General features: G+C 29.5%; 2 protein-coding genes across 2 annotated transcripts in view; one reads left to right on the top strand and one right to left on the bottom strand.

The window, feature by feature from the left end:
* Nucleotides 1-4,334, bottom strand: part of LOC130445607 (uncharacterized) — a 115,051-nt gene extending 110,717 nt beyond the window's left edge. Inside the window, exon 1 of the mRNA XM_056781337.1 lies at nt 4,018-4,334. Coding sequence (XP_056637315.1) covers nt 4,018-4,087 — 70 coding nt within the window. The 5' untranslated portion in view covers nt 4,088-4,334. The remainder of the gene's footprint in view (nt 1-4,017) is intronic.
* Nucleotides 4,335-12,533: 8,199 nt separating this feature from the next.
* Nucleotides 12,534-16,768, top strand: LOC130445884 (uncharacterized). Its single transcript, XM_056781772.1, has 2 exons — nt 12,534-12,607; nt 15,016-16,768. The coding sequence occupies exons 1-2, from the start codon at nt 12,534-12,536 to the stop codon at nt 16,766-16,768; spliced, it is 1,827 nt and encodes a 608-aa protein (XP_056637750.1).
* The last annotated feature ends 10,125 nt before the right edge of the window (nt 16,769-26,893 follow it).

Raw genomic sequence — 26,893 nt, 5'->3', positions numbered from 1 at the left:
ATAACCAAAAAAAACACAAAAAATGAGTCAGAATATTGAAAAAATGTTTAATGGGCATTTAAATTTGCTTCGTATATAAATTTGCATAAAAAATGGGACGCAAATTGGAAAAATTGTAAAAAATTTGTTAAAACGAAGTTTCTGTGTTAAAAAAATGATGAAATTTTATCTTTTCTTTAATTAATCGAGAAAATGGTGCCCCGAAAAGTTGAAAATGATAATAAATTATTTAATTTTGAAAAAATAACCAAAAAAAACACAAAAAATGAGTCAGAATATTGAAAAAATGTTTAATGGGCATTTAAATTTGCTTCGTATATAAATTTGCATAAAAAATGGGACGCAAATTGGAAAAATTGTAAAAAATTTGTTAAAACGAAGTTTCTGTGTTAAAAAAATGATGAAATTTTATCTTTTCTTTAATTAATCGAGAAAATGGTGCCCCGAAAAGTTGAAAATGATAATAAATTATTTAATTTTGAAAAAATAACCAAAAAAAACACAAAAAATGAGTCAGAATTTTGGAAAAATGTTTAACGGACATTTAAATTTGCTTCGTATATAAATTTACATTAAAAATGGGGCGCAAATTGGAAAAATTATAAAAAATTTGTTGAAACGAAGTTTTTATGTTGAAAAAATGATAAAATTTTTTTCTTTTCTTTAATTAATCGAGAAAATGGTACCCCAAAAAGTTGAAAATGATAATAAATTAGTTAATTTTGAAAAAATAACCAAAAAAAACACAAAAAATGAGTCAGAATATTGAAAAAATGTTTAATGGGCATTTAAATTTGCTTCGTATATAAATTTGCATAAAAAATGGGACGCAAATTGGAAAAATTGTAAAAAATTTGTTAAAACGAAGTTTCTGTGTTAAAAAAATGATGAAATTTTATCTTTTCTTTAATTAATCGAGAAAATGGTGCCCCGAAAAGTTGAAAATGATAATAAATTATTTAATTTTGAAAAAATAACCAAAAAAAACACAAAAAATGAGTCAGAATTTTGGAAAAATGTTTAACGGACATTTAAATTTGCTTCGTATATAAATTTACATTAAAAATGGGGCGCAAATTGGAAAAATTATAAAAAATTTGTTGAAACGAAGTTTTTATGTTGAAAAAATGATAAAATTTTTTTCTTTTCTTTAATTAATCGAGAAAATGGTACCCCAAAAAGTTGAAAATGATAATAAATTAGTTAATTTTGAAAAAATAACCAAAAAAAACACAAAAAATGAGTCCGAATATTGAAAAAATGTTTAACGGACATTTAAATTTGCCCCGTATAAAAATTTGCATTAAAAATGGGACGGAATTTGGAAAAATTATAAAAAATTTGTTAAAACGAAGTTTCTGTGTTAAAAAAATGATGAAATTTTATCTTTTCTTTAATTAATCGAGAAAATGGTGCCCCGAAAAGTTGAAAATGATAATAAATTATTTAATTTTGAAAAAATAACCAAAAAAAACACAAAAAATGAGTCAGAATATTGAAAAAATGTTTAATGGGCATTTAAATTTGCTTCGTATATAAATTTGCATAAAAAATGGGACGCAAATTGGAAAAATTGTAAAAAATTTGTTAAAACGAAGTTTCTGTGTTAAAAAAATGATGAAATTTTATCTTTTCTTTAATTAATCGAGAAAATGGTGCCCCGAAAAGTTGAAAATGATAATAAATTATTTAATTTTGAAAAAATAACCAAAAAAACGCAAAAAATGAGTCAGAATATTGAAAAAATGTTTAATGGGCATTTAAATTTGCTTCGTATATAAATTTGCATAAAAAATGGGACGCAAATTGGAAAAATTGTAAAAAATTTGTTAAAACGAAGTTTCTATGTAAAAAAAATGATAAAATTTTTTTCTTTTCTTTAATTAATCGAGAAAATGGTACCCCAAAAAGTTGAAAATGATAATAAATTAGTTAATTTTGAAAAAATAACCAAAAAAAACACAAAAAATGAGTCAGAATTTTGGAAAAATGTTTAACGGACATTTAAATTTGCTTCGTATATAAATTTACATTAAAAATGGGGCGCAAATTGGAAAAATTATAAAAAATTTGTTGAAACGAAGTTTTTATGTTGAAAAAATGATAAAATTTTTCTCTTTTCTTTAATTAATCGAGAAAATGGTGCCCAAAAAGTTGTAAATGATAAAAAATTAGTTAATTTCGAAAAAATGACCAAAAACCACAAAAAATGTGTCCGAATATTGAAAAAATGTTTAACGAACATTTAAATTTGCCTCGTATATAAATTTTGCAAAAAATGGGGGGCAAATTGGAAAAATTTGTTAAAACGAAGTTTGTAAGTTGAAAAAAAGACAAAATTTTTCTGTTTTCTTCAATTAAACGAGAAAATGGTGCCCAAAAAGTTGTAAATGATAAAAAATTAGTTAATTTCGAAAAAATGACCAAAAAGCCACAAAAAATGAGCCAGAATATTGAAAAAATGTTTAACGAACATTTTAATTTGCCTCGTATATAAATTTGAATCAAAAATGGGGCGGTAATTGGAAAAATTATAAAAAATTCAACCAAACGATGTTTTTATGTTGAAAAAAAGAAAAAAATTTTCTCTTTTTTTTAATTAAGCAAAAAAAATGGTACTCAAAAAGATAATTTCTCATTTCGTTCAGGAATTCATTTCCCCGTTCCCCGTATACTATAATTCCAAAAATACAAAGTAGCTTTTCCCTAAAAAATAATTTATACGGGGTAAGTTAAATTTATCATTCTGTATTTTATACGTAAAATTGATACTAACCAAGTAAAATACTTTCGGGGTGCTTGTTCGACCACGTCGTTTAAATTTTCAAACAAAATAAGCATCGCAAAATGATAAACAACCCTTTGATTAGCTCATGTGATTGCGGCAAAGCCGAACGGAACCTGCAAATATTTCACCTCTCATTTTGTAAAGTGCAGATCAGATTCTCCACTCGAAAATTCCAATTTAACCTAAATTATATTTACACAAATCAATTTTATGAAAAAATACTTCAAAATGTACCAGATCAACAATTAAAATATTTTATTCATACCCAATTATTCTAATACGAGGATTGTCCAAGTAGTTTACGACATAATGAAGAAACTAAAACTGTTCATCGCTAAAAAATCGTGTCCTCACTGGTATCCCAAGTCCAACAAGACCTAGAAGTGGTCGGACAATCAGAAGAAGACTTAACCTTGAGCTATAAACGTCAGTGGCCTCAGTCCACCGAGCAATCCATCCACGATTTACCATAAAACACGTTAATTGGACTGACCCAATGAATGGGGCCCAATTAGACGAAAGCAGAAGATGCCAGAATGGTAGCAACGAGTCCATAGAAGACCTGAAGTATTCTAAAGAAGAATTCCGTGGTTTTTGGAGGAGATTCTCGGTAGGTTCGAGCGGGAATTCGAATAGAAGCGAAAACCGAGTTTTTATTTAAACTGCGGCTTCCGTATGGTCTAAAATCCTGTCAAGCGTTCATGGTATGGACTTAAAATGAAAGCTCGAGCTAGAAATCTTCTACCAGCTACGAAATTAGACCTGAAGACGGCGCTTTATGAAGAATGAATGAAGAATTAAAACAATTACTTTTGGGACATCCTGTATGATAATATATCTACTAGAAGAACCATGATAAGTGATATAAACACTATTTGAGATGTTTCTAAAGTCTAAATGTGTATAATAAGTGACCAAGAAAGGAACCTTGCGGAACCCCATCGATGTTTACTCGTAATTTAGTTTCGAGGAACCAAATTATAAAACTGATTAAAATCCTTTATTATTTCATTACTTAGGAAACGTTTTTGTTAACGATATGTTGAATAAATGTTGTACTATAACCTCAAAAATATTTAAAGAGCGATATGAATAATTTTCGTGAACTACTGAAAGCTGAAACTTCGTTTTTCGACACAACCGTGAAAGTTACGACTCTAAATTTAGTATCGAACAAAAACTTTTGATTTTAAATGAATTTGGGTGAAATTAATTTGTAATGTACGAACCGTCGATATGAGCTAACAGGATAAACATTAAGAGTCCTTGTACCGGGAAAAAAACTGTATCCTTTTTCATATTAATTACTAATCAACACTTGAAACTCGATATCAGATTAAGATTAGTCAAAAATCGTCCTGAAATCGAACGGTTTACATTCCCGACACATTCCTTTTATATCATCGATAATTTGTTTAAATAAATGTTTTTAAAGGTTTTAATGAGCGGCGAAAAACTGACACGTCGTGCGACGAACCGAAAGAAAAGCGACGACGCCGGAATTTATCTATATATGTTGTTATCTGTGGAAATGTCACAGTAAACTGCGTTCAGGACGCCACAAAACGGACGAATCTCACCGCGATGCGCCGCCGCCCAATTTCGAAAGTCAGACGGGATCGCCGTCTACGATGTAAACGATAAGGGTGGTAAGTACTAGCCACTCCCTCCGATATTCAATTTCGGTTGTATTAATAACTTAAATACATTTAATCAACGATGAAGATCGAAGTTTAATTATTGGAAAAATGTTTAATGGGCCTCGTATATGAAATTTTACAAAAAAAATGGGGCGGAAATTGGGAAAATTATGGAAAATTTGTTAAAACTAAGTTTCTGTGTTGAAAAAAAGATAAAATTTTACTCTTTTTTTTGTAATTAATCGAGAAAATGGTGCTCAAAGAGTTGAAAATGATAATAAATTAGTTAATTTTGAAAAAATAACCAAAAAAACCACGAAATATGAGTCCGAATATTGAAAAAATGTTTAACAGGCATTTAAATTTGCCTCGTAAATAAATTTGCATAAAAAATGGGGCGCAAAATGGAAAAATTATAAAAAATTTGTTGAAACGAAGTTTTTATGTTGAAAAAATGATAAAATTTTTCTCTTTTCTTTAATTAATCGAGAAAATGTTGCCCAAAAAGTTGAAAATGATAAAAGATTAGTTAATTTTGAAAAATTAACCAAAAAATCACAAAAAATGAGTCCGAATATTGAAAAATGTTTAACGGACATTTAAATTTGCCCCGTATATAAATTTGCATAAAAAATGGGGCGCAAATTGGAAAAATTATAAAAAATTTGTTGAAACGAAGTTTTTATGTTGAAAAAATGATAAAATTTTTCTCTTTCGTTTAATTAATCGAGAAAATTGTGCCCAAAAAGTTGAAAATGATAAAAGATTAGTTAATTTTGAAAAAATAACCAAAAAAGCCACGAAAAATGAGTCCGAATATTGAAAAAATGTTTAACAGGCATTTAAATTTGCCTCGTATATAAATTTGCATAAAAAATGGGGCACAAATTGGAAAAATTATAAAAAATTTGTTGAAACGAAGTTTTTATGTTGAAAAAATGATAAAATTTTTCTCTTTTCTCTAATTAATCGAGAAAATGTTGCCCAAAAACGTGTAAATGATAAATAATTAGTTAGTTTTGAAAAAATAGCCAAAAAACCACAAAAAATGAGTCAGAATATTGAAAAATGTTTAACAGGCATTTAAATTTGCCTCGTAAATAAATTTGCATAAAAAATGGGGCGCAAAATGGAAAAATTATAAAAAATTTGTTGAAACGAAGTTTTTATGTTGAAAAAATGATAAAATTTTTCTCTTTTCTTTAATTAATCGAGAAAATGTTGCCCAAAAACGTGTAAATGATAAAGGATTAGTTAATTTTGAAAAATTAACCAAAAAACCACAAAAAATGAGTCCGAATATTGAAACATGTTTAACGGACATTTAAATTTGCCCCGTATATAAATTTGCATAAAAAATGGGGCACAAATTGGAAAAATTATAAAAAATTTCTTGAAACGAAGTTTTTATGTTGAAAAAATGATAAAATTTTTCTCTTTTCTCTAATTAATCGAGAAAATGTTGCCCAAAAACGTGTAAATGATAAATAATTAGTTAGTTTTGAAAAAATAGCCAAAAAACCACAAAAAATGAGTCAGAATATTGAAAAAATGTTTAACAGGCATTTAAATTTGCCTCGTATATAAATTTGCATAAAAAATGGGGGGCAAATTGGAAAAATTTGTTAAAACGAAATTTATAAGTTGAAAAAATGATAAACTTTTTCTCTTTTCTTTGATTAATCGAGAAAATGGTGCCCAAAAAGGTGTAAATAATAATAAATTAGTGAATTTTGAAAAAATAACCAAAAAACTACAAAGAATAATCAGAATATTAAAAAAATGTTTAACGGACATTTAAATTTGCCCCGTATATAAATTTGCATAAAAAATGGGGGGCAAATTGGAAAAATTTGTTAAAACGAAATTTATAAGTTGAAAAAATGATAAACTTTTTCTCTTTTCTTTGATTAATCGAGAAAATGGTGCCCAAAAAGGTGTAAATAATAATAAATTAGTGAATTTTGAAAAAATAACCAAAAAACTACAAAGAATAATCAGAATATTAAAAAAATGTTTAACGGACATTTAAATTTGCCTCGTATATAAATTTGCATAAAAAATGGGGGGCAAATTGGAAAAATTTGTTAAAACGAAATTTATAAGTTGAAAAAATGATAAACTTTTTCTCTTTTCTTTGATTAATCGAGAAAATGGTGCCCAAAAAGGTGTAAATAATAATAAATTAGTGAATTTTGAAAAAATAACCAAAAAACTACAAAGAATAATCAGAATATTAAAAAAATGTTTAACGGACATTTAAATTTGCCCCGTATATAAATTTGCATTAAAAAAGGGGCGGAATTTGGAAAAATTATAAGAAATTTGTTAAAACGAAGTTTCTTTGTTGGAAAAATGATAAAATTTTTCTCTTTCGTTTAAATAATCGAGAAAATGGTGCCCAAAAAGTTGCAAATGATAAAAAATTAGTTAATTTTGAATAGATAAGTAAAAAACCACAAAAAAGAGTCTGAATATTCAGAACATTTAAATTTGCCTCATTGGACTGATGAAAATTTGGAAAAAATATGATGGAAATTGAAAAATTTATCGAAATATAGTAAAAAATAAGTTTATACATAAAAAAATTAATAGTAGACCTAAAAATTTGTCTTATTTTTTCTTTTTGCTCAACAAATCAACCTCAATTAGTTCAAACTATTAAATTTTCACCGAAAGAAATGTTGAAATTTTGAAAAAATAACCAAAAAACCTACATAAAATGAAACACAATAGCTCTGTGAATCCCACAATGGGATACAGAATGTAAAAAAAGAAGAGGACTACAATAGAATGGGAAACAAGCGATTGGTAAAAAAAATAAAAAACAGGACCACGAGTAAAATAATAAACGACAGAACGGAATAAAAAGGTAATGGAGATTATTTCACCCCTCAAAAAGCTTTACGCAACTCAATTTCACAAGGGATGTACATCGATACATATATAAAAGTCAATAAAAAACAGTCAAAACTCTTCCGTTGTTTACATACTGTCAATTGTGACACCATCATTTTTTAATTATCGTTAATTTCGTTAAAGGAAGGGTATAAAAAAAATAAAACACGTTTATTCATAATTAGGTCAAATCTATTTAATTAGAAACCACGAAAATTTATTAATTTTAGCATTTGATAACGAAAAATCAGAAAATCTAGTACCACCGAAATTTATTTCATGATTAGAACAATTCGTTTACTCGATTCACAACAATATTTACTCAATTTGGTCCTTCGAGCCGGATTTAATCTGTCAAAAACTGTCAAAACTGTCGAAACTGTCAAAACTGTCAAAACTGCCAAAACTGTCAAAACTGTCAAAACTGTCAAAACTGTCGAAACTGTCGGAACTGTCAAAACTGTCAAAACTGTCAAAACTGTCAAAACTGTCAAAACTGTCGAAACTGTCGAAACTGCCAAAACTATCAATATCACGTCAAAATCGATTTTGTATCGGTATATTTAGGTTATGTTAGGTTAGGTTAGGTTAGGTTAGGTTAGGTTAGGTTAGGTTATGTTAGGTTAGGTATGGTAACACGAAAATGTAAAACACCCAGTATCAAAATATCATTAAATAGTAGTTTTCGGAAGGCAATAAGCAATAATTGTTTCATTATTTCGCTCTATTTCGTATCGTACGGCCTCTATTTGTGTTTTAAATGAGAATTATTTGACTTACTTGATCTTCGCATATTTCATATTGTCATTTCATCAACAAATAATGAATTGTTTTGTCGCGCATTTCAAAGTTTAATGTAAATAATTGAGACAAATAATTTTAATCTGATTAAATTTATAACGGTAAATATTTTTTTGGAATATACGAGGCTACTATACCATATAGGCTATTTAATATTTGACATATGGCAACATTGATGCGAATATGTCAAAACTGACATGACATTTGACATTTTCAATGTTGAACGTACTCGGCACTAGTTCTATGACTTTTGACGTGTATTAAACCGACAGCAGTCGAATCGAAGTTGTACAGAATGTTAAACTGTATAATAAAACTATTTTGAAAAGCAATAAAGCCTCATCCAATTGAAAATATTTGTTTTTATTTGTCTATCTCAAAACTTATGTAGCAACCCTCGTATTATACCTGATATTTCAGAAGCCGCGTATTCTTCTATTCTTGTTTATAAATTATTCGAACTGATGTAGTTGATTTAATGCAGCTGTTAATACTAAACCGCATCGTTTTATAATTCTTGTAAATAAAGTTTATTTAATTTCATTGTTTAAATGTTTTGGATAAAAATCTCAGATCCGTTTATTCACTAAACTCACTTGTAAAAGATAAAAATAATATTTCAGTTAACAACAATGTGTTTTATGGCAATCCTCGTATATTTATAGATGGTTCTATTTGGTTCGGTTGGACTGGAAACATTTTGATATTCTTTGATTTACCTTTACTTTCGTTTTTGTATTTTCGAGTGTTATTTTCGCTTTTTTGGAATATTAAGATCGTTAATAATTCTGTATAAATGGTTTCTGATCATAGTATCGAAAATCTATAAACCCTCTCCATATACTGTGTAACTTTTATCTATGGTCTTAGTCTAAAATGTTTTATTGAGTCTTCTTCTTTTTTTTGTTATTTTGCTTCATTTGTATTAATAAATTATTGGTTATAAACAAACATTCTTGTTTATATTACTAAAGTCTTATATTTTGAATTACTCTGTATAGAATTTGACATTTTCAATGTTGAACGTACTCAGCACGAGTTCTATGACTTTTGACGTGTATTAAAGCGACAGCAGCAATATTTTTTTAAAAAATTAAACAATTTCTCATAATAAAGCGCAAATTTTTAATTTATATCATCAAAGCTACGAAACAATCAATTTAAATTCCATTATTAAAGGTTACTACATAAAATGAACTAAAAATCTATATACGAAAAAAATGATTTACTGTTCCATTAAATTCTCTTCTTCATTATACGTTTCTAAAGAATTCCGGTCGTGAACGACTTTGCTAGATAGTCACTAGTTATATTCAGGTCTTTCACAATTGAAATGTGAGTACTCTGTTGGATCCGCTTAGCACAAAGCATTCTTCCTTAACAATTCTCCGTGATTCCAATCGTTTTTGAGCGAAACGGCGTGTAAGACAATGTTAGAGCAATAAAAAATATGATGTAGCATGTATCGATTATACCGAATTTCGAAATAAAATAAAAAAACCAAACGAATCAGTGGATAAAATGAACGCTAAAACATCTTCTCAACTATTTATATTTATAATATTTGTAATTATACCATTGAGTTTGTTAATATTCCGTATTTCGGCTCAGTAGTCACTTCTAAATTAATTTGTTATCATTCCTCCCACTCTATTAGAGAAATTTAATAAAACCTCGGTACGTATTCTGAATCGTCCTCTACCTGTCTAAATTCTACAACTGTGAGTAAAAATTTCAGATGCCCTGATAATTTTTCCAAATATCTTTTCAACTTTGCTTTTTATATTTAAGTACTCACGAAATTCCAGGTGTCTACAACAATTTTTTTTATGTTTCAAGCCAATTCCATTCCTTCTTTAGTAATTTACATCGGTGTTCCCTCATTATTTTTTACAGTTATAATTTAAAAACAAATTATATTTATATAAAAGAAAAAACTGGGACTTAATATATGAAAATCCGGGATGATTACAGCCCTCAACCGGACTCCCAGATGTTTGTATTGCACTGGTTGAATCCTTTTAGTCTTAGAGAGAAGAGATCTATGGACAGGGTTAATTTCAGCAGTCCAAGTTTCTCGTTCGTTTATTTAATCTGAATGATACCTCATCAGAAATGTTGTATCCTGAATTTTAGTCTTGGTCGTTGTTGTCTTATTGATTTCATTTTTGTTTGGGGTTTCGTTGAGGGTTAATTTAATCTCTATGATTCTCCTAAAAGCTTCTCGGATGTCATCTACTGTTGTTAAATCCTCTTTCTATCGTGATTCAGGATCTTAACTAGCTTTCATAGTTTTATTCTTTTGGCTCTTCTTATTTCTCTCATAGTTTATTGCATACCTTGTCGTCATGTAATTTTGTATGGCTTCTTCCAGATATCTCAGTTAATTTACAAGTTCTACCGTATCCTTAACGACTGGTTTGATTTCCTTCTCTTTATATGATTATTAAAACTGTCGAATGATTTATGTGTAGTTTAGTTTCAGCAGTGAAATTCGACTGAAAGGAAACATGAATAAACATACAAACGGTGTAGAATCAAAGTCATATCACTCGAATAATTATAACAAATGAAGCACTTCAAAAGGTTTTAATTCGCACTTGGAAAAAGGCTCGTGACATGCTAAATAAAAAGCTGTTACGTACCGATGTCAATAATTTACATTCGCTTCTCATGAATTTATCATTTTTTTACATAAACATACACGAGTTCAGACTTATGCGACGCGAAATTATATTGTCACGATGTAGGTTGACCATTCGCGTAAATTCTATACAGAGTAATTCAAAATATAAGACTTTAGTAATATAAACAAGAATGTTTGTTTATAACCAATAATTTATTAAGACAAATGAAGCAAAATAACAAAAAAAAGAAGAAGACTCAACAAAACATTTTAGACTAAGACCATAGATAAAAGTTACACAGTATATGGAGAGGGTTTATAGATTTTCGATACTATGATCAGAAACAATTTATACAGAATTATTAACGATCTTAATATTCCAAAAAAGCGAAAATAACACTCGAAAATACAAAAACGAAAGTAAAGGTAAATCAAAGAATATCAAAATGTTTCCAGTCCAACCGAACCAAATAGAACCATCTATAAATATACGAGGATTGTCATAAAACACATTGTTGTTAACTGAAATATTATTTTTATCTTTTACAAGTGAGTTTAGTGAATAAACGGATCTGAGATTTTTATCCAAAACATTTAAACAATGAAATTAAATAAACTTTATTTACAAGAATTATAAAACGAAGCGGTTTAGTATTAACAGCTGCATTAAATCAACTACATCAGTTCGAATAATTTATAAACAAGAATAGAAGAATACGCGGCTTCTGAAATATCAGGTATAATACGAGGGTTGCTACATAAGTTTTGAGATAGACAAATAAAAACAAATATTTTCAATTGGATGAGGCTTTATTGCTTTTCAAAATAGTTTTATTATACAGTTTAACATTCTGTACAACTTCGATTCGACTGCTGTCGGTTTAATACACGTCAAAAGTCATAGAACTAGTGCCGAGTACGTTCAACATTGAAAATGTCAAATTTCATGTCAGTTTTGACATATTCGCATCAGTGTTGCCATATGTCAAATATTAAATAGCCTCTATCGTATAGTAGCCTCGTATATTCCAAAAAAATATTTACCGTTATAAATTTAATCAGATTAAAATTATTTGTCTCAATTATTTACATTAAACTTTGAAATGCGCGACAAAACAATTCATTATTTGTTGTTGAAGTGACAATATGAAATATGCGAAGATCAAGTAAGTCAAATAATTCTCATTTAAAACACAAATAGAGGCCGTACGATACGAAATTGAGCGAAATAATGAAACAATTATTGCTTATTGCCTTCCGAAAACTACTATTAAATGATATTTTGATACTGGGTGTTTTACATTTTCGTGTTACCATACCTAACCTAACATAACCTAAATTTACCGATACAAAATCGCTTTTGACGTGATATTGAAATTTTCTTTGGGTAACATCCGAATGCGGAATGTAAAATGGCGAATTTCCACCCCGATAACCGTATAATGGAATCTCAATTTGGAGTAACGTATCTATAGACTCGAATATAATAATTAATGGATCTCGCATTGGTAATTTGAACGAGAAAATCGCTTTAAGGGAAACGCTTATTCATATGATGAGATACAAAATTTATGAGATACAAAAACTGAACTTATAAGATATATTATTCTGATATAATCTATTATTTAAATAATAAAAACTTGACGAACCGATCCTGCATTCGGATGTGCTTAACAAGCACACTATCTGCAAAATCTTGGAGGGAATTTTGAATAACAAATTAACATTGTATCTGGAAAAAAAAAAGATTTAACAAACGAACAAAGGGTCGTCGAGGAAAATGAAATTAGTCGGGATATTCAGAGAAATTGAAGAAGCGTTTCCAAATAAACTGAAACTCTTTGAATTTGAGAGGTATAACTATAAAAGAGACCGAAATATTTCAGGTAATTCACTGATGTTTAACTAACAATATTTTACAAAGGAGTAATTTGATTTTAAAGTAACGAAACAATTTTTTATATCGAGTAAAAAATCTTGAAGATAAATTAGTTCAGACTATTATTCGATACTGCAAAGTCATAAAACGATTTGCGTAACTTCAACTCTTCTAAATCATGAAAAGATTTGACTTAATACCAAAAACAAAAACCGAAAAAAAAATAGAAAACTTGAATCGATATCTCAAGTTTGATGCCCCAAATTTTTATATTCGAAAATACCAGAAGCCTCGAATCAGTACCGAAAGGATCGTTTTTCATTATGGAATTGTTGAGTGCTTAATTTGAGTGAATATACTGGGGATATTGAAGGAACTGTAGATCTGAGGCTACCCAAATGGTTCTAATACCAAAAACTAGAATTTTTAAGAACCAGAAGCTTCGAATCCGTACCTAAAGGATATTTTTTCATTATGGAAATGTTGGGTGGTTAATTTGACTGAATATACAGGGGACATTGAAGAAACTGTAGATCTGAGGCTACCCAAATGGCTCTAATACCAAAAACTAGAATTTTTAAGAACCAGAAGGTTTGAATCGGTACCTAAAGGATCGTTTTTCATTATGGAATTGTTGAGTGCTTAATTTGAGTGAATATACTGGGGATATTGAAGGAACTGTAGATCTGAGGCTACCCAAATGGTTCTAATACCAAAAACCGGATTTTTTAAAAAACCAGAATGTTTGAATCAGTACCTAAAGGATCGTTTTTCATTATGGAATTGTTGAGTGCTTAATTTGAGTGAATATACTGGGGACATTGAAGGAACTGTAGATCTGAGGCTACCCAAATGGTTCTAATACCAAAAACTAGAATTTTTAAAAACCTGAAGGTTTGAATCAGTACCTAAAGGATCGTTTTTCATTATGGAATTGTTGAGTGCTTAATTTGAGTGAATATACTGGGGATATTGAAGGAACTGTAGATCTGAGGCTACCCAAATGGTTCTAATACCAAAAACTAGAATTTTTAAAAACCTGAAGGTTTGAATCAGTACCTAAAGGATCGTTTTTCATTATGGAATTGTTGAGTGCTTAATTTGAGTGAATATACTGGGGATATTGAAGAAACTGTAGATCTGAGGCTACCCAAATGGCTCTAATACCAAAAACTAGAATTTTTAAGAACCAGAAGGTTTGAATCAGTACCTAAAGGGTTGTTTTTCATTATGGAATTGTTGGGTGCTCAATTTGAGTGAATATACAGGGGATATTGAAAGAATTGTAGATCTGAGGCTACCCAAATGTCTCTAATACCAAAAACTGGAATTTTTAAAAAACTAGAAGGTTTAAATCCGTACCTAAAGGATATTTTTTCATTATGGAAATGTTGGGTGGTTAATTTGACTGAATATACAGGGGCATTGAAGAAACTGTAGATCTGAGGCTACCCAAATGGTTCTAATACCAAAAACTAGAATTTTTAAGAACCAGATGCTTCGAATCCGTACCTAAAGGATATTTTTTCATTATGGAAATGTTGGGTGGTTAATTTGACTGAATATACAGGGGACATTGAAGAAACTGTAGATCTGAGGCTACCCAAATGGCTCTAATACCAAAAACTAGAATTTTTAAGAACCAGAAGGTTTGAATCAGTACCTAAAGGGTCGTTTTTCATTATGGAATTGTTGAGTGCTTAATTTGAGTGAATATACTGGGGATATTGAAGGAACTGTAGATCTGAGGCTACCCAAATGGTTCTAATACCAAAAACTAGAATTTTTAAGAACCAGAAGCTTCGAATCCGTACCTAAAGGATATTTTTTCATTATGGAAATGTTGGGTGGTTAATTTGACTGAATATACAGGGGCATTGAAGAAACTGTAGATCTGAGGCTACCCAAATGGCTCTAATACCAAAAACTGGATTTTTTTAAGAACCAGAAGGTTTGAATCAGTAACTAAAGGGTCGTTTTTCATTATGGGATTGTTAGGCGCTTAATTTGATTAAATATATAGGAGACGGCGAAGAAATTCCAGCTCTTGTTGAAGCTAATTAGTTTGAACTACAATGTAAAGAAACAAAATCCCTGCATCAATATTTTAAGGATGTCGTCTTCTCATAAAATTATTGGAAACTGAATTATGATGATTATACATTGAAAAATTATAGATCTGTGGTTAGCAACAGCCCATTTTATTTGTAATTCAGACTCCTCCACATCAGAATGATATAATTCTAATCGATTTTCAATTCTCTTCCAGATATCCAACGTCAAAATTCAGATACAAACTGTTATGCGCATTATTCATCTACGTCGTATTTTATATCATTTACAAAAACGACAATTTATGGAAATATTCCAAAAAAACCGACAGTTCCACTACCAGAACATCACCTCTACAACATGTCGGTTTCATCGTAGATACACCAGGATGTAGAATACCAGATTTCGATCCATTCGACGAACTCGTAAAAAAATTCATCGAAAAACCCAAAAATCACATTTGCAACCACGGAAAACCGGCTTTATTAGCGTCGAATCTAACGTCGATTTATGTGATAACCGCATCGTTATCAGCCTATAATATTAGCGATACAACTTTATTAGAATGCCGTTACAACGGTTTTTTCAGAAAGAAACCTAAAAGAGGCGAATCGGACACGAGGATCAGTTTCAGCGGTATCTGGTACAACTTTACAAAATCTATAAACGTCAAATACGAATTCATCCGAGCCGTTTGTCACTATAACAATATTTTAATCTACGAAGACATGTTTTCTTTCGTACCAATAACAAATATAAAACGATTCGACCACCCACAACCGCTAAATGTACTAATTTTGGGTTTAGACTCCGTATCGAGACTAAATCTTCACAGACAAATGCCCAAAACGGTTAATTATTTGAAAAAATTGGGCGCCGTAGAATTTCTAGGTTATAATAAAGTGGCCGATAACACTTTTCCCAATCTCGTCCCGATTCTAACGGGACTAAACGTTAAAGAACTAAATAAAACTTGTACGCCGAAAACTAACGATTATTTCGACGAATGTCCTTTCATATGGAAACTATATAAAGACGAAGGGTACGTAACAGCCTACGGTGAAGATGCGGCACATTTGGCTTTGTTCACTTACGGATTCAAAGGATTCAAACAACAACCGACGAATTTTTATTACAGCCACTTCAGCAGATACGCGGAGAAACGTATCGGCAACAACTTCAACGTAAACACGTTCATTTGTCAAGGTTCTCGTTACGTTTATCAGGATTTCATAAATTATGTAGAAAAATTCGTCGTTACTATGAAACTTAACGCTCTACCTTATTTCGCTTTCTTCTGGGAAGTCAGTATCTCCCACGACGACTTGAACTACCCCCGCACGGCCGACGAGGCCTACTACGAATTTTTCCGGCGACTGCAGAACGGCGGTCATTTGGAAAACGCCGCGACGGTTTTTTTGAGCGACCACGGCATTAGATTCGGCGGCGTACGCCGAACGCTTCAAGGTAGATTCGAGGAACGGTTACCTTTTCTTTTCATCCGCCTACCGGAATGGTTCGCGAACAAGTACGAACGAGGTGTGAATAATTTAATTGAAAACGCCGAGAGACTCACTACTCCTTTCGATCTCCACGAGACGCTAAAAGATTTGGTTTATCACGAAAATCTAATCGGTGAATCGAATACCGGAAAATTCAGTAGAGGTTGTAGTTTGTTTGGTAAAATTAATGGTAACAGAAGTTGCGATCAAGCCGGTATTTCGAGTCACTGGTGTACGTGTCGGGAAACTATCGACGTACCGACCGATAAATCGATAGCGGTTAAATCCGCGCGATTCGTCGTCGATTATATAAATCGATTGCTTGTCGGTTCGAAAAAATGCGCGAAATTACGATTATCCGACATTAAAACTGTTACTTTACATGTAAATAAGATGGACGCGATTGAAGATTACATGATTAATTTCGAAACGGTTCCTGGCGACGCGATTTTCGAATCGACCGTTCGACACACCGAAAATGAATTACGAGTTATCGGTACGATAAGTAGATTGGATTTATACGCTCAACAAAGTTATTGTATTGACGATAAATATTTAAAAATGTATTGTTTTTGTTTATAAAACGTTTTCGGATTGTTTTTCTTTTATTATCGTCTAAAAGCCCGCGCGTCGGCACCAGAAAATTGACTCTTAATTTGATGGCGAAATCGTAATCGATACATTGTAAAAGTTGGGCTACAGATGGCGCTGCGGCTATGACAGGGTGCCGTCAATTGCTTTATTCGGGTTGTAGAAATAGGGGGCGCTTCAAAATAGGTTTCGAAACCTCAGGATTAAATGGGAGTTGGTGTTTACTCCTTGTGTCAAACGAAACTCAATAAAAATCATGTATCTCAGTGAATCAACGGTTAAAACTAACTCCAAAAACAACTTCGGCGACCAATTTTTGATTTGTTCTGTTACCGCCATCTTATGCATCGAATCATTTCGAAGGGAATCAATTATAAGCTCAAAATCTGCCGAATATTTGGCTATTGTGTGAAAAGACATCAACCTTTGTAGTATTTCTAATTTTTGACATTATATTAACAACAAGGTTGAGTTTGTTAATCGCCGCATTAATTTTAGCCTTTTAGTTTAGAGGTTAGGAGGTTAGGATGATATTTTATTGTTTTATTAATAAAAGAATGAAAACAGTATGAAACTATCTCTATAAATTTGATAATTAAACAAATATACCGAAGTTGAACCTCTATACTTAAATCTTATCTATGGTAATTGATAATCGAATGATTGGTTAGAATAGTATGACAGCTGATAGAATTAATCGATTTAAAAACAAATTATTCCCTCAAAAAGAAAATAAAGATACAATTCTTCAATTTTTTGCATATATGAATGAATTATGTAATCTAGATCGATAACTCGATGATATTTTATTGTTTTATTAATAAAAGAATGAAAACAGTATGTCACTATCTGTATAAATTTGATAATTAAACAAATATACCGAAGTTGAACCTCTATACTTAAATCTTATCTATGGTAACTGATAATCGAATGATAGGTTAGAATAGTATGACAGCTGATAGAATTAATCGATTTAAAAACAAATTATTCCCTCAAAAAGAAAATAAAGATACAATTCTTCAATTTTTTGCATATATGAATGAATTATGTAATCTAGATCGATAACTCGATGATATTTTATTGTTTTATTAATAAAAGAATGAAAACAGTATGAAACTATCTCTATAAATTTGATAATTAAACAAATATACCGAAGTTGAACCTCTAAACTTAAATCTTATCTATGGTAACTGATAATCGAATGATAGGTTAGAATAGTATGACAGCTGATAGAATTAATCGATTTAAAAACAAATTATTCCCTCAAAAAGAAAATAAAGATACAATTCTTCAATTTTTTGCATATATGAATGAATTATGTAATCTAGACCGATAACTCGATGATATTTTATTGTTTTATTAATAAAAGAATGAAAACAGTATGAAACTATCTCTATAAATTTGATAATTAAACAAATATACCGAAGTTGAACCTCTAAACTTAAATCTTATCTATGGTAACTGATAATCGAATGATTGGTTAGAATAGTATGACAGCTGATAGAATTAATCGATTTAAAAACAAATTATTCCCTCAAAAAGAAAATAAAGATACAATTCTTCAATTTTTTGCATATATGAATGTATTATGTAATCTAGACCGATAACTCGATGATATTTTATTGTTTTATTAATAAAAGAATGAAAACAGTATGAAACTATCTCTATAAATTTGATAATTAAACAAATATACCGAAGTTGAACCTCTATACTTAAATCTTATCTATGGTAACTGATAATCGAATAATTGATTAGAATAGTATGACAGCTGATAGAATTAATAGTTTTAAAAACAAACTATTCCCTCAAAAAGTTTATGCAAGATTATGCAAGAAAATAAAGATACAATTCTTCAATTTATTGCATATATGAATGAATTATTTTATTGTTTTATTAATAAAAGAATGAAAACAGTATGTCACTATCTGTATAAATTTGATAATTAAACAAATATACCGAAGTTGAACCTCTATACTTAAATCTTATCTATGGTAACTGATAATTGAATGATTGGTTAGAATAGTATGACAGCTGATAGAATTAATCGATTTAAAAACAAATTATTCCCTCAAAAAGTGGGATTATGCAAGAAAATAAAGACACAATTCTTCAATATTTTTCCTATTTTTATGTATTATGCAATCTAGATCGATAACTCAATAATATTTTAATGATTTACTAATAAAATAATGAAAACAGTATGTCACTATCTGTATAAATTTGATAATTAAACAAATATACCGTAGTTGAACCTCTATACTTTAATCTTATCTATGGTAACTGATAATCGAATGATCGATTAGAATAGTATGACAGCTGATAGAATTAATCGATTTAAAAACAAATTATTCCCTCAAAAAGTGGGATTATGCAAGAAAATAAAGACACAATTCTTCAATATTTTTCCTATTTTTATGTATTATGCAATCTAGATCGATAACTCGATCATATTTTATTGTTTTATTAATAAAAGAATGAAAACAGTATGTCACTATCTGTATAAATTTGATAATTAAACAAATATACCGTAGTTGAACCTCTATACTTAAATCTTATCTATGGTAACTGATAATCGAATGATCGATTAGAATAGTATGACAGCTGATAGAATTAATCGATTTAAAAACAAATTATTCCCTCAAAAAGTGGGATTATGCAAGAAAATAAAGACACAATTCTTCAATATTTTTCCTATTTTTATGTATTATGCAATCTAGATCGATAACTCGATCATATTTTATTGTTTTATTAATAAAAGAATGAAAACAGTATGTCACTATCTGTATAAATTTGATAATTAAACAAATATACCGTAGTTGAACCTCTATACTTAAATCTTATCTATGGTAACTGATAATCGAATGATCGATTAGAATAGTATGACAGCTGATAGAATTAATCGATTTAAAAACAAATTATTCCCTCAAAAAGTGGGATTATGCAAGAAAATAAAGACACAATTCTTCAATATTTTTCCTATTTTTATGTATTATGCAATCTAGATCGATAACTCGATCATATTTTATTGTTTTATTAATAAAAGAATGAAAACAGTATGTCACTATCTGTATAAATTTGATAATTAAACAAATATACCGTAGTTGAACCTCTATACTTAAATCTTATCTATGGTAACTGATAATCGAATGATCGATTAGAATAGTATGACAGCTGATAGAATTAATCGATTTAAAAACAAATTATTCCCTCAAAAAGTGGGATTATGCAAGAAAATAAAGACACAATTCTTCAATATTTTTCCTATTTTTATGTATTATGCAATCTAGATCGATAACTCGATCATATTTTATTGTTTTATTAATAAAAGAATGAAAACAGTATGTCACTATCTGAATAAATTTGATAATTAAACAAATATACCGTAGTTGAACCTCTATACTTAAATCTTATCTATGGTAACTGATAATCGAATGATTGGTTAGAATAGTATGACAGCTGATAGAATTAATCGATTTAAAAACAAATTATTCCCTCAAAAAGTGGGATTATGCAAGAAAATAAAGACACAATTCTTCAATATTTTTCCTATTTTTATGTATTATGCAATCTAGATCGATAACTCGATCATATTTTATTGTTTTATTAATAAAAGAATGAAAACAGTATGTCACTATCTGTATAAATTTGATAATTAAACAAATATACCGTAGTTGAACCTCTATACTTAAATCTTATCTATGGTAACTGATAATCGAATGATCGATTAGAATAGTATGACAGCTGATAGAATTAATCGATTTAAAAACAAATTATTCCCTCAAAAAGTGGGATTATGCAAGAAAATAAAGACACAATTCTTCAATATTTTTCCTATTTTTATGTATTATGCAATCTAGATCGATAACTCGATCATATTTTATTGTTTTATTAATAAAAGAATGAAAACAGTATGTCACTATCTGAATAAATTTGATAATTAAACAAATATACCGTAGTTGAACCTCTATACTTAAATCTTATCTATGGTAACTGATAATCGAATGATTGGTTAGAATAGTATGACAGCTGATAGAATTAATCGATTTAAAAACAAATTATTCCCTCAAAAAGTGGGATTATGCAAGAAAATAAAGACACAATTCTTCAATATTTTTCCTATTTTTATGTATTATGCAATCTAGATCGATAACTCAATAATATTTTAATGATTTACTAATAAAATAATGAAAACAGTATGTCGTCTCTATTACTTTGACAATGGGGAATTCTCCTATAACCAAAGTCATGTTAAATTATTACAAATAATGAAAGTTCAACGAATTTTAGACGACACATATTCGGTACTTTTTTTAAAAAGAAATGTCTGCCCTGTTAAATTTGATAAAAAAGATTGGACATTTAATTTTTAAAGCGTTTTGTTTCTAGTTCAATATTTGGCAACCTCGCATAGGTGTGATACTTGTCTCAATTCTAATTGGTTGAATAACGTAGTAGACGTGATTATATCTGTAATCTGATTGGTCATTTGATTATTTACTTTGTCTTTCCTTTTCTGTTACTTTTAAAACGACAAAGAAGGCAAGCAAGCCCTGTATTTTAATAAACATATATAAATATAACCTCAAATTTTTGTTTACATATTTGTTGATGAATTTTGTAGTTATCAAAGTGAAAGATTGAAAATAGTGAAAATAGTTGTGTAATAGTGTGAAAATGGTTAAGGTTGAAACTGATTTTATTAAAGCTGATTCAAGCAATTTACCCCGTGTTACTTCAGAAACGATAGCAAATTATTTTGTTGAAAACTCAATAAAAATCATGTATCTCAGTGAATCAACGGTTAAAACTAACTCCAAAAACAACTTCGGCGACCAATTTTTGATTTGTTCTGTTACCGCCATCATATCCATCGAATCATTTCGAAGGGAATCAATTACAAGCTCAAAATCTGCCGAATATTTGGCTATTGTGTGAAAAGACATCAACCTTTGTAGTACTTCTAATTTTTGACATTTTATTAACAACAAGGTTGAGTTTGTTAATCGCCGCGTTATTTTTAGCCTGCCAACCATCGAACTCAAACCCAATTTTTAGTTTAGATGTTAGGATTAATCAAAAAATTGTCAATTTCTTCGCGGACTAAGTCGTCAATCTCCGGATTCGCCGGTCGTGGGTTCAAATTTATAATACTGATGGACTGAAACTTTTATTTTTGACAATAAATCGAATTAAAAAGTGAAAAATGCATTCTCGACGTCTGTTTAAGAGTGTTTTTAGTTTGTTTTTGTCATGTTTATAATTCGAAATGGGTGTCAATGTTTCTCAAAATAATTATGTTGTTGGCGAACTGATCGATAAGATGTTTCGGAGGAAACTACGATTCGTAATAGCGAGAAGTTTCGCGCACACCCTCCTTTGTTTTCCTTATATTCGCAAGTTTAGCCATTATCGTTCATTAAAAGTTTATAATCCGTGTATTTGTACCGAGTGTTTCGGAAATTAGTTTATATTTGGCAATTTGCGAACAGTCATTTGCGCTACAATTGTCTTTAAAGTTCCGAGAACGAAAAATGGTTTAACAAAAGCGCTATAAGTAGTTTAATACTGATTTTATTATGCAAATTATTGTTATAATCACACTGTTTGATACGTGTTTCGATAACCAAGTTATCAACTCCGGAAACTAAAGAGTTTCCCAAATTTTTTAAACAAGCAGATGTTTTGTATTACTATTTGAACAAACTTTGACCCCTCGTATTTACAATACTGTGGACTGTATAAACTTTTTAATTTTTTTCTACGTACAACTGACCTTCAAAAACATTTCTACAAAATTTCAACTTTATTCTCGAATTATTTTGGCGTGTGTAATTTTTTAAACAAGCAGATTTTTTGTATTAGTATTTGAACAACTTTGACCCCTCGTATTTACAATACTATCAACTCTATCAACTTTCTAATTTTTTTCTACGTACAACTGACCTTCAAAAACATTTCTACAAAATTTCAACTTTATTCTCGAATTATTTTGGCGTGTGTAATTTTTTAAACAAGCAGATTTTTTGTATTAGTATTTGAACAAGTTTGACCCCTCGTATTTACAATACTATCAACTCTATCAACTTTCTAATTTTTTTCTACGTACAACTGACCTTCAAAAACATTTCTACAAAATTTCAATTCAATGCTCGAATTATTTTGGCGTGTGCAATTTTTTAAATAAGCAGATGTTTTGTATTAGTATTTGAACAAGTTTGACCCCTCGTATTTACAATACTATCAACTCTATCAACTTTCTAATTTTTTTCTATGTACAACTGACCTTCAAAAACATTTCTACAAAATTTCAATTCAATGCTCGAATTATTTTGGGGTGTGCAGTTTTTTAAACAAGCAGATGTTTTGTATTAGTATTTGAACAAGTTTGACCCCTCGTATTTACAATACTATCAACTCTATCAACTTTCTAATTTTTTTCTACGTACAACTGACCTTCAAAAACATTTCTACAAAATTTCAACTTTATTCTCGAATTATTTTGGCGTGTGTAATTTTTTAAACAAGCAGATTTTTTGTATTAGTATTTGAACAAGTTTGACCCCTCGTATTTACAATACTATCAACTCTATCAACTTTCTAATTTTTTTCTACGTACAACTGACCTTCAAAAACATTTCTACAAAATTTCAATTCAATGCTCGAATTATTTTGGCGTGTGCAATTTTTTAAATAAGCAGATGTTTTGTATTAGTATTTGAACAAGTTTGACCCCTCGTATTTACAATACTATCAACTCTATCAACTTTCTAATTTTTTTCTATGTACAACTGACCTTCAAAAACATTTCTACAAAATTTCAATTCAATGCTCGAATTATTTTGGGGTGTGCAGTTTTTTAAACAAGCAGATGTTTTGTATTAGTATTTGAACAAGTTTGACCCCTCGTATTTACAATACTATCAACTCTATCAACTTTCTAATTTTTTTCTACCTACAACTGACCTTCAAAAACATTTCTACCAAATTTCAACTTAATGCTCGAATTATTTTGGGGTGTGTAGTTTTTTAAACAAGCAGATGTTATGTATTAGTATTTGAACAACTTTGACCCCTCGTATTTACAATACTGTGAACTCTATCAACTTTCTAATTTTTTTCTACGTACAACTGACCTTCAAAAACATTTCTACAAAATTTCAATTCAATGCTCGAATTATTTTGGGGTGTGCAGTTTTTTAAACAAGCAGATGTTTTGTATTAGTATTTGAACAAGTTTGACCCCTCGTATTTACAATACTATCAACTCTATCAACTTTCTAATTTTTTTCTATGTACAACTGACCTTCAAAAACATTTCTACCAAATTTCAACTTAATGCTCGAATTATTTTGGGGTGTGTAGTTTTTTAAACAAGCAGATGTTATGTATTAGTATTTGAACAACTTTGACCCCTCGTATTTACAATACTGTGAACTCTATCAACTTTCTAATTTTTTTCTACGTACAACTGACCTTCAAAAACATTTCTACAAAATTTCAATTCAATGCTCGAATTATTTTGGGGTGTGCAGTTTTTTAAACAAGCAGATGTTTTGTATTAGTATTTGAACAAGTTTGACCCCTCGTATTTACAATACTATCAACTCTATCAACTTTCTAATTTTTTTCTATGTACAACTGACCTTCAAAAACATTTCTACCAAATTTCAACTTAATGCTCGAATTATTTTGGGGTGTGTAGTTTTTTAAACAAGCAGATGTTATGTATTAGTATTTGAACAACTTTGACCCCTCGTATTTACAATACTGTGAACTCTATCAACTTTCTAATTTTTTTCTACGTACAACTGACCTTCAAAAACATTTCTACAAAATTTCAATTCAATGCTCGAATTATTTTGGGGTGTGCAGTTTTTTAAACAAGCAGATGTTTTGTATTAGTATTTGAACAAGTTTGACCCCTCGTATTTACAATACTATCAACTCTATCAACTTTCTAATTTTTTTCTACGTACAACTGACCTTCAAAAACATTTCTACAAAATTTCAATTCAATGCTCGAATTATTTTGGGGTGTGCAGTTTTTTAAACAAGCAGATGTTTTGTATTAGTATTTGAACAACTTTGACCCCTCGTATTTACAATACTATCAACTCTATCAACTTTCTAATTTTTTTCTACCTACAACTGACCTTCAAAAACATTTCTACTAAATTTCAACTTAATGCTCGAATTATTTTGGCGTGTGCAGTTTTTTAAACAAGCAGATGTTTTGTATTAGTATTTGAACAAGTTTGACCCCTCGTATTTACAATACTATCAACTCTATCAACTTTCTAATTTTTTTCTATGTACAACTGACCTTCAAAAACATTTCTACCAAATTTCAACTTAATGCTCGAATTATTTTGGGGTGTGTAGTTTTTTAAACAAGCAGATGTTATGTATTAGTATTTGAACAACTTTGACCCCTCGTATTTACAATACTGTGAACTCTATCAACTTTCTAATTTTTTTCTACGTACAACTGACCTTCAAAAACATTTCTACAAAATTTCAATTCAATGCTCGAATTATTTTGGGGTGTGCAGTTTTTTAAACAAGCAGATGTTTTGTATTAGTATTTGAACAAGTTTGACCCCTCGTATTTACAATACTATCAACTCTATCAACTTTCTAATTTTTTTCTATGTACAACTGACCTTCAAAAACATTTCTACCAAATTTCAACTTAATGCTCGAATTATTTTGGGGTGTGTAGTTTTTTAAACAAGCAGATGTTATGTATTAGTATTTGAACAACTTTGACCCCTCGTATTTACAATACTGTGAACTCTATCAACTTTCTAATTTTTTTCTACGTACAACTGACCTTCAAAAACATTTCTACAAAATTTCAATTCAATGCTCGAATTATTTTGGGGTGTGCAGTTTTTTAAACAAGCAGATGTTTTGTATTAGTATTTGAACAAGTTTGACCCCTCGTATTTACAATACTATCAACTCTATCAACTTTCTAATTTTTTTCTACGTACAACTGACCTTCAAAAACATTTCTACAAAATTTCAATTCAATGCTCGAATTATTTTGGGGTGTGCAGTTTTTTAAACAAGCAGATGTTTTGTATTAGTATTTGAACAACTTTGACCCCTCGTATTTACAATACTATCAACTCTATCAACTTTCTAATTTTTTTCTACCTACAACTGACCTTCAAAAACATTTCTACTAAATTTCAACTTAATGCTCGAATTATTTTGGCGTGTGCAGTTTTTTAAACAAGCAGATGTTTTGTATTAGTATTTGAACAAGTTTGACCCCTCGTATTTACAATACTATCAACTCTATCAACTTTCTAATTTTTTTCTATGTACAACTGACCTTCAAAAACATTTCTACCAAATTTCAACTTAATGCTCGAATTATTTTGGGGTGTGCAGTTTTTTAAACAAGCAGATGTTTTGTATTAGTATTTGAACAAGTTTGACCCCTCGTATTTACAATACTATCAACTCTATCAACTTTCTAATTTTTTTCTATGTACAACTGACCTTCAAAAACATTTCTACCAAATTTCAACTTAATGCTCGAATTATTTTGGGGTGTGTAGTTTTTTAAACAAGCAGATGTTATGTATTAGTATTTGAACAACTTTGACCCCTCGTATTTACAATACTGTGAACTCTATCAACTTTCTAATTTTTTTCTACGTACAACTGACCTTCAAAAACATTTCTACAAAATTTCAATTCAATGCTCGAATTATTTTGGGGTGTGCAGTTTTTTAAACAAGCAGATGTTTTGTATTAGTATTTGAACAAGTTTGACCCCTCGTATTTACAATACTATCAACTCTATCAACTTTCTAATTTTTTTCTATGTACAACTGACCTTCAAAAACATTTCTACCAAATTTCAACTTAATGCTCGAATTATTTTGGGGTGTGCAGTTTTTTAAACAAGCAGATGTTATGTATTAGTATTTGAACAACTTTGACCCCTCGTATTTACAATACTGTGAACTCTATCAACTTTCTAATTTTTTTCTACGTACAACTGACCTTCAAAAACATTTCTACAAAATTTCAATTCAATGCTCGAATTATTTTGGGGTGTGCAGTTTTTTAAACAAGCAGATGTTTTGTATTAGTATT

The sequence above is a fragment of the Diorhabda sublineata genome, chromosome 6, assembly GCF_026230105.1.
Source record: "Diorhabda sublineata isolate icDioSubl1.1 chromosome 6, icDioSubl1.1, whole genome shotgun sequence".
NCBI lineage: Eukaryota > Metazoa > Arthropoda > Insecta > Coleoptera > Chrysomelidae > Diorhabda > Diorhabda sublineata.
The sequence above is the reverse complement of the archived record's forward strand: the minus strand, read 5'-3'. Positions and strand labels throughout refer to the sequence as shown.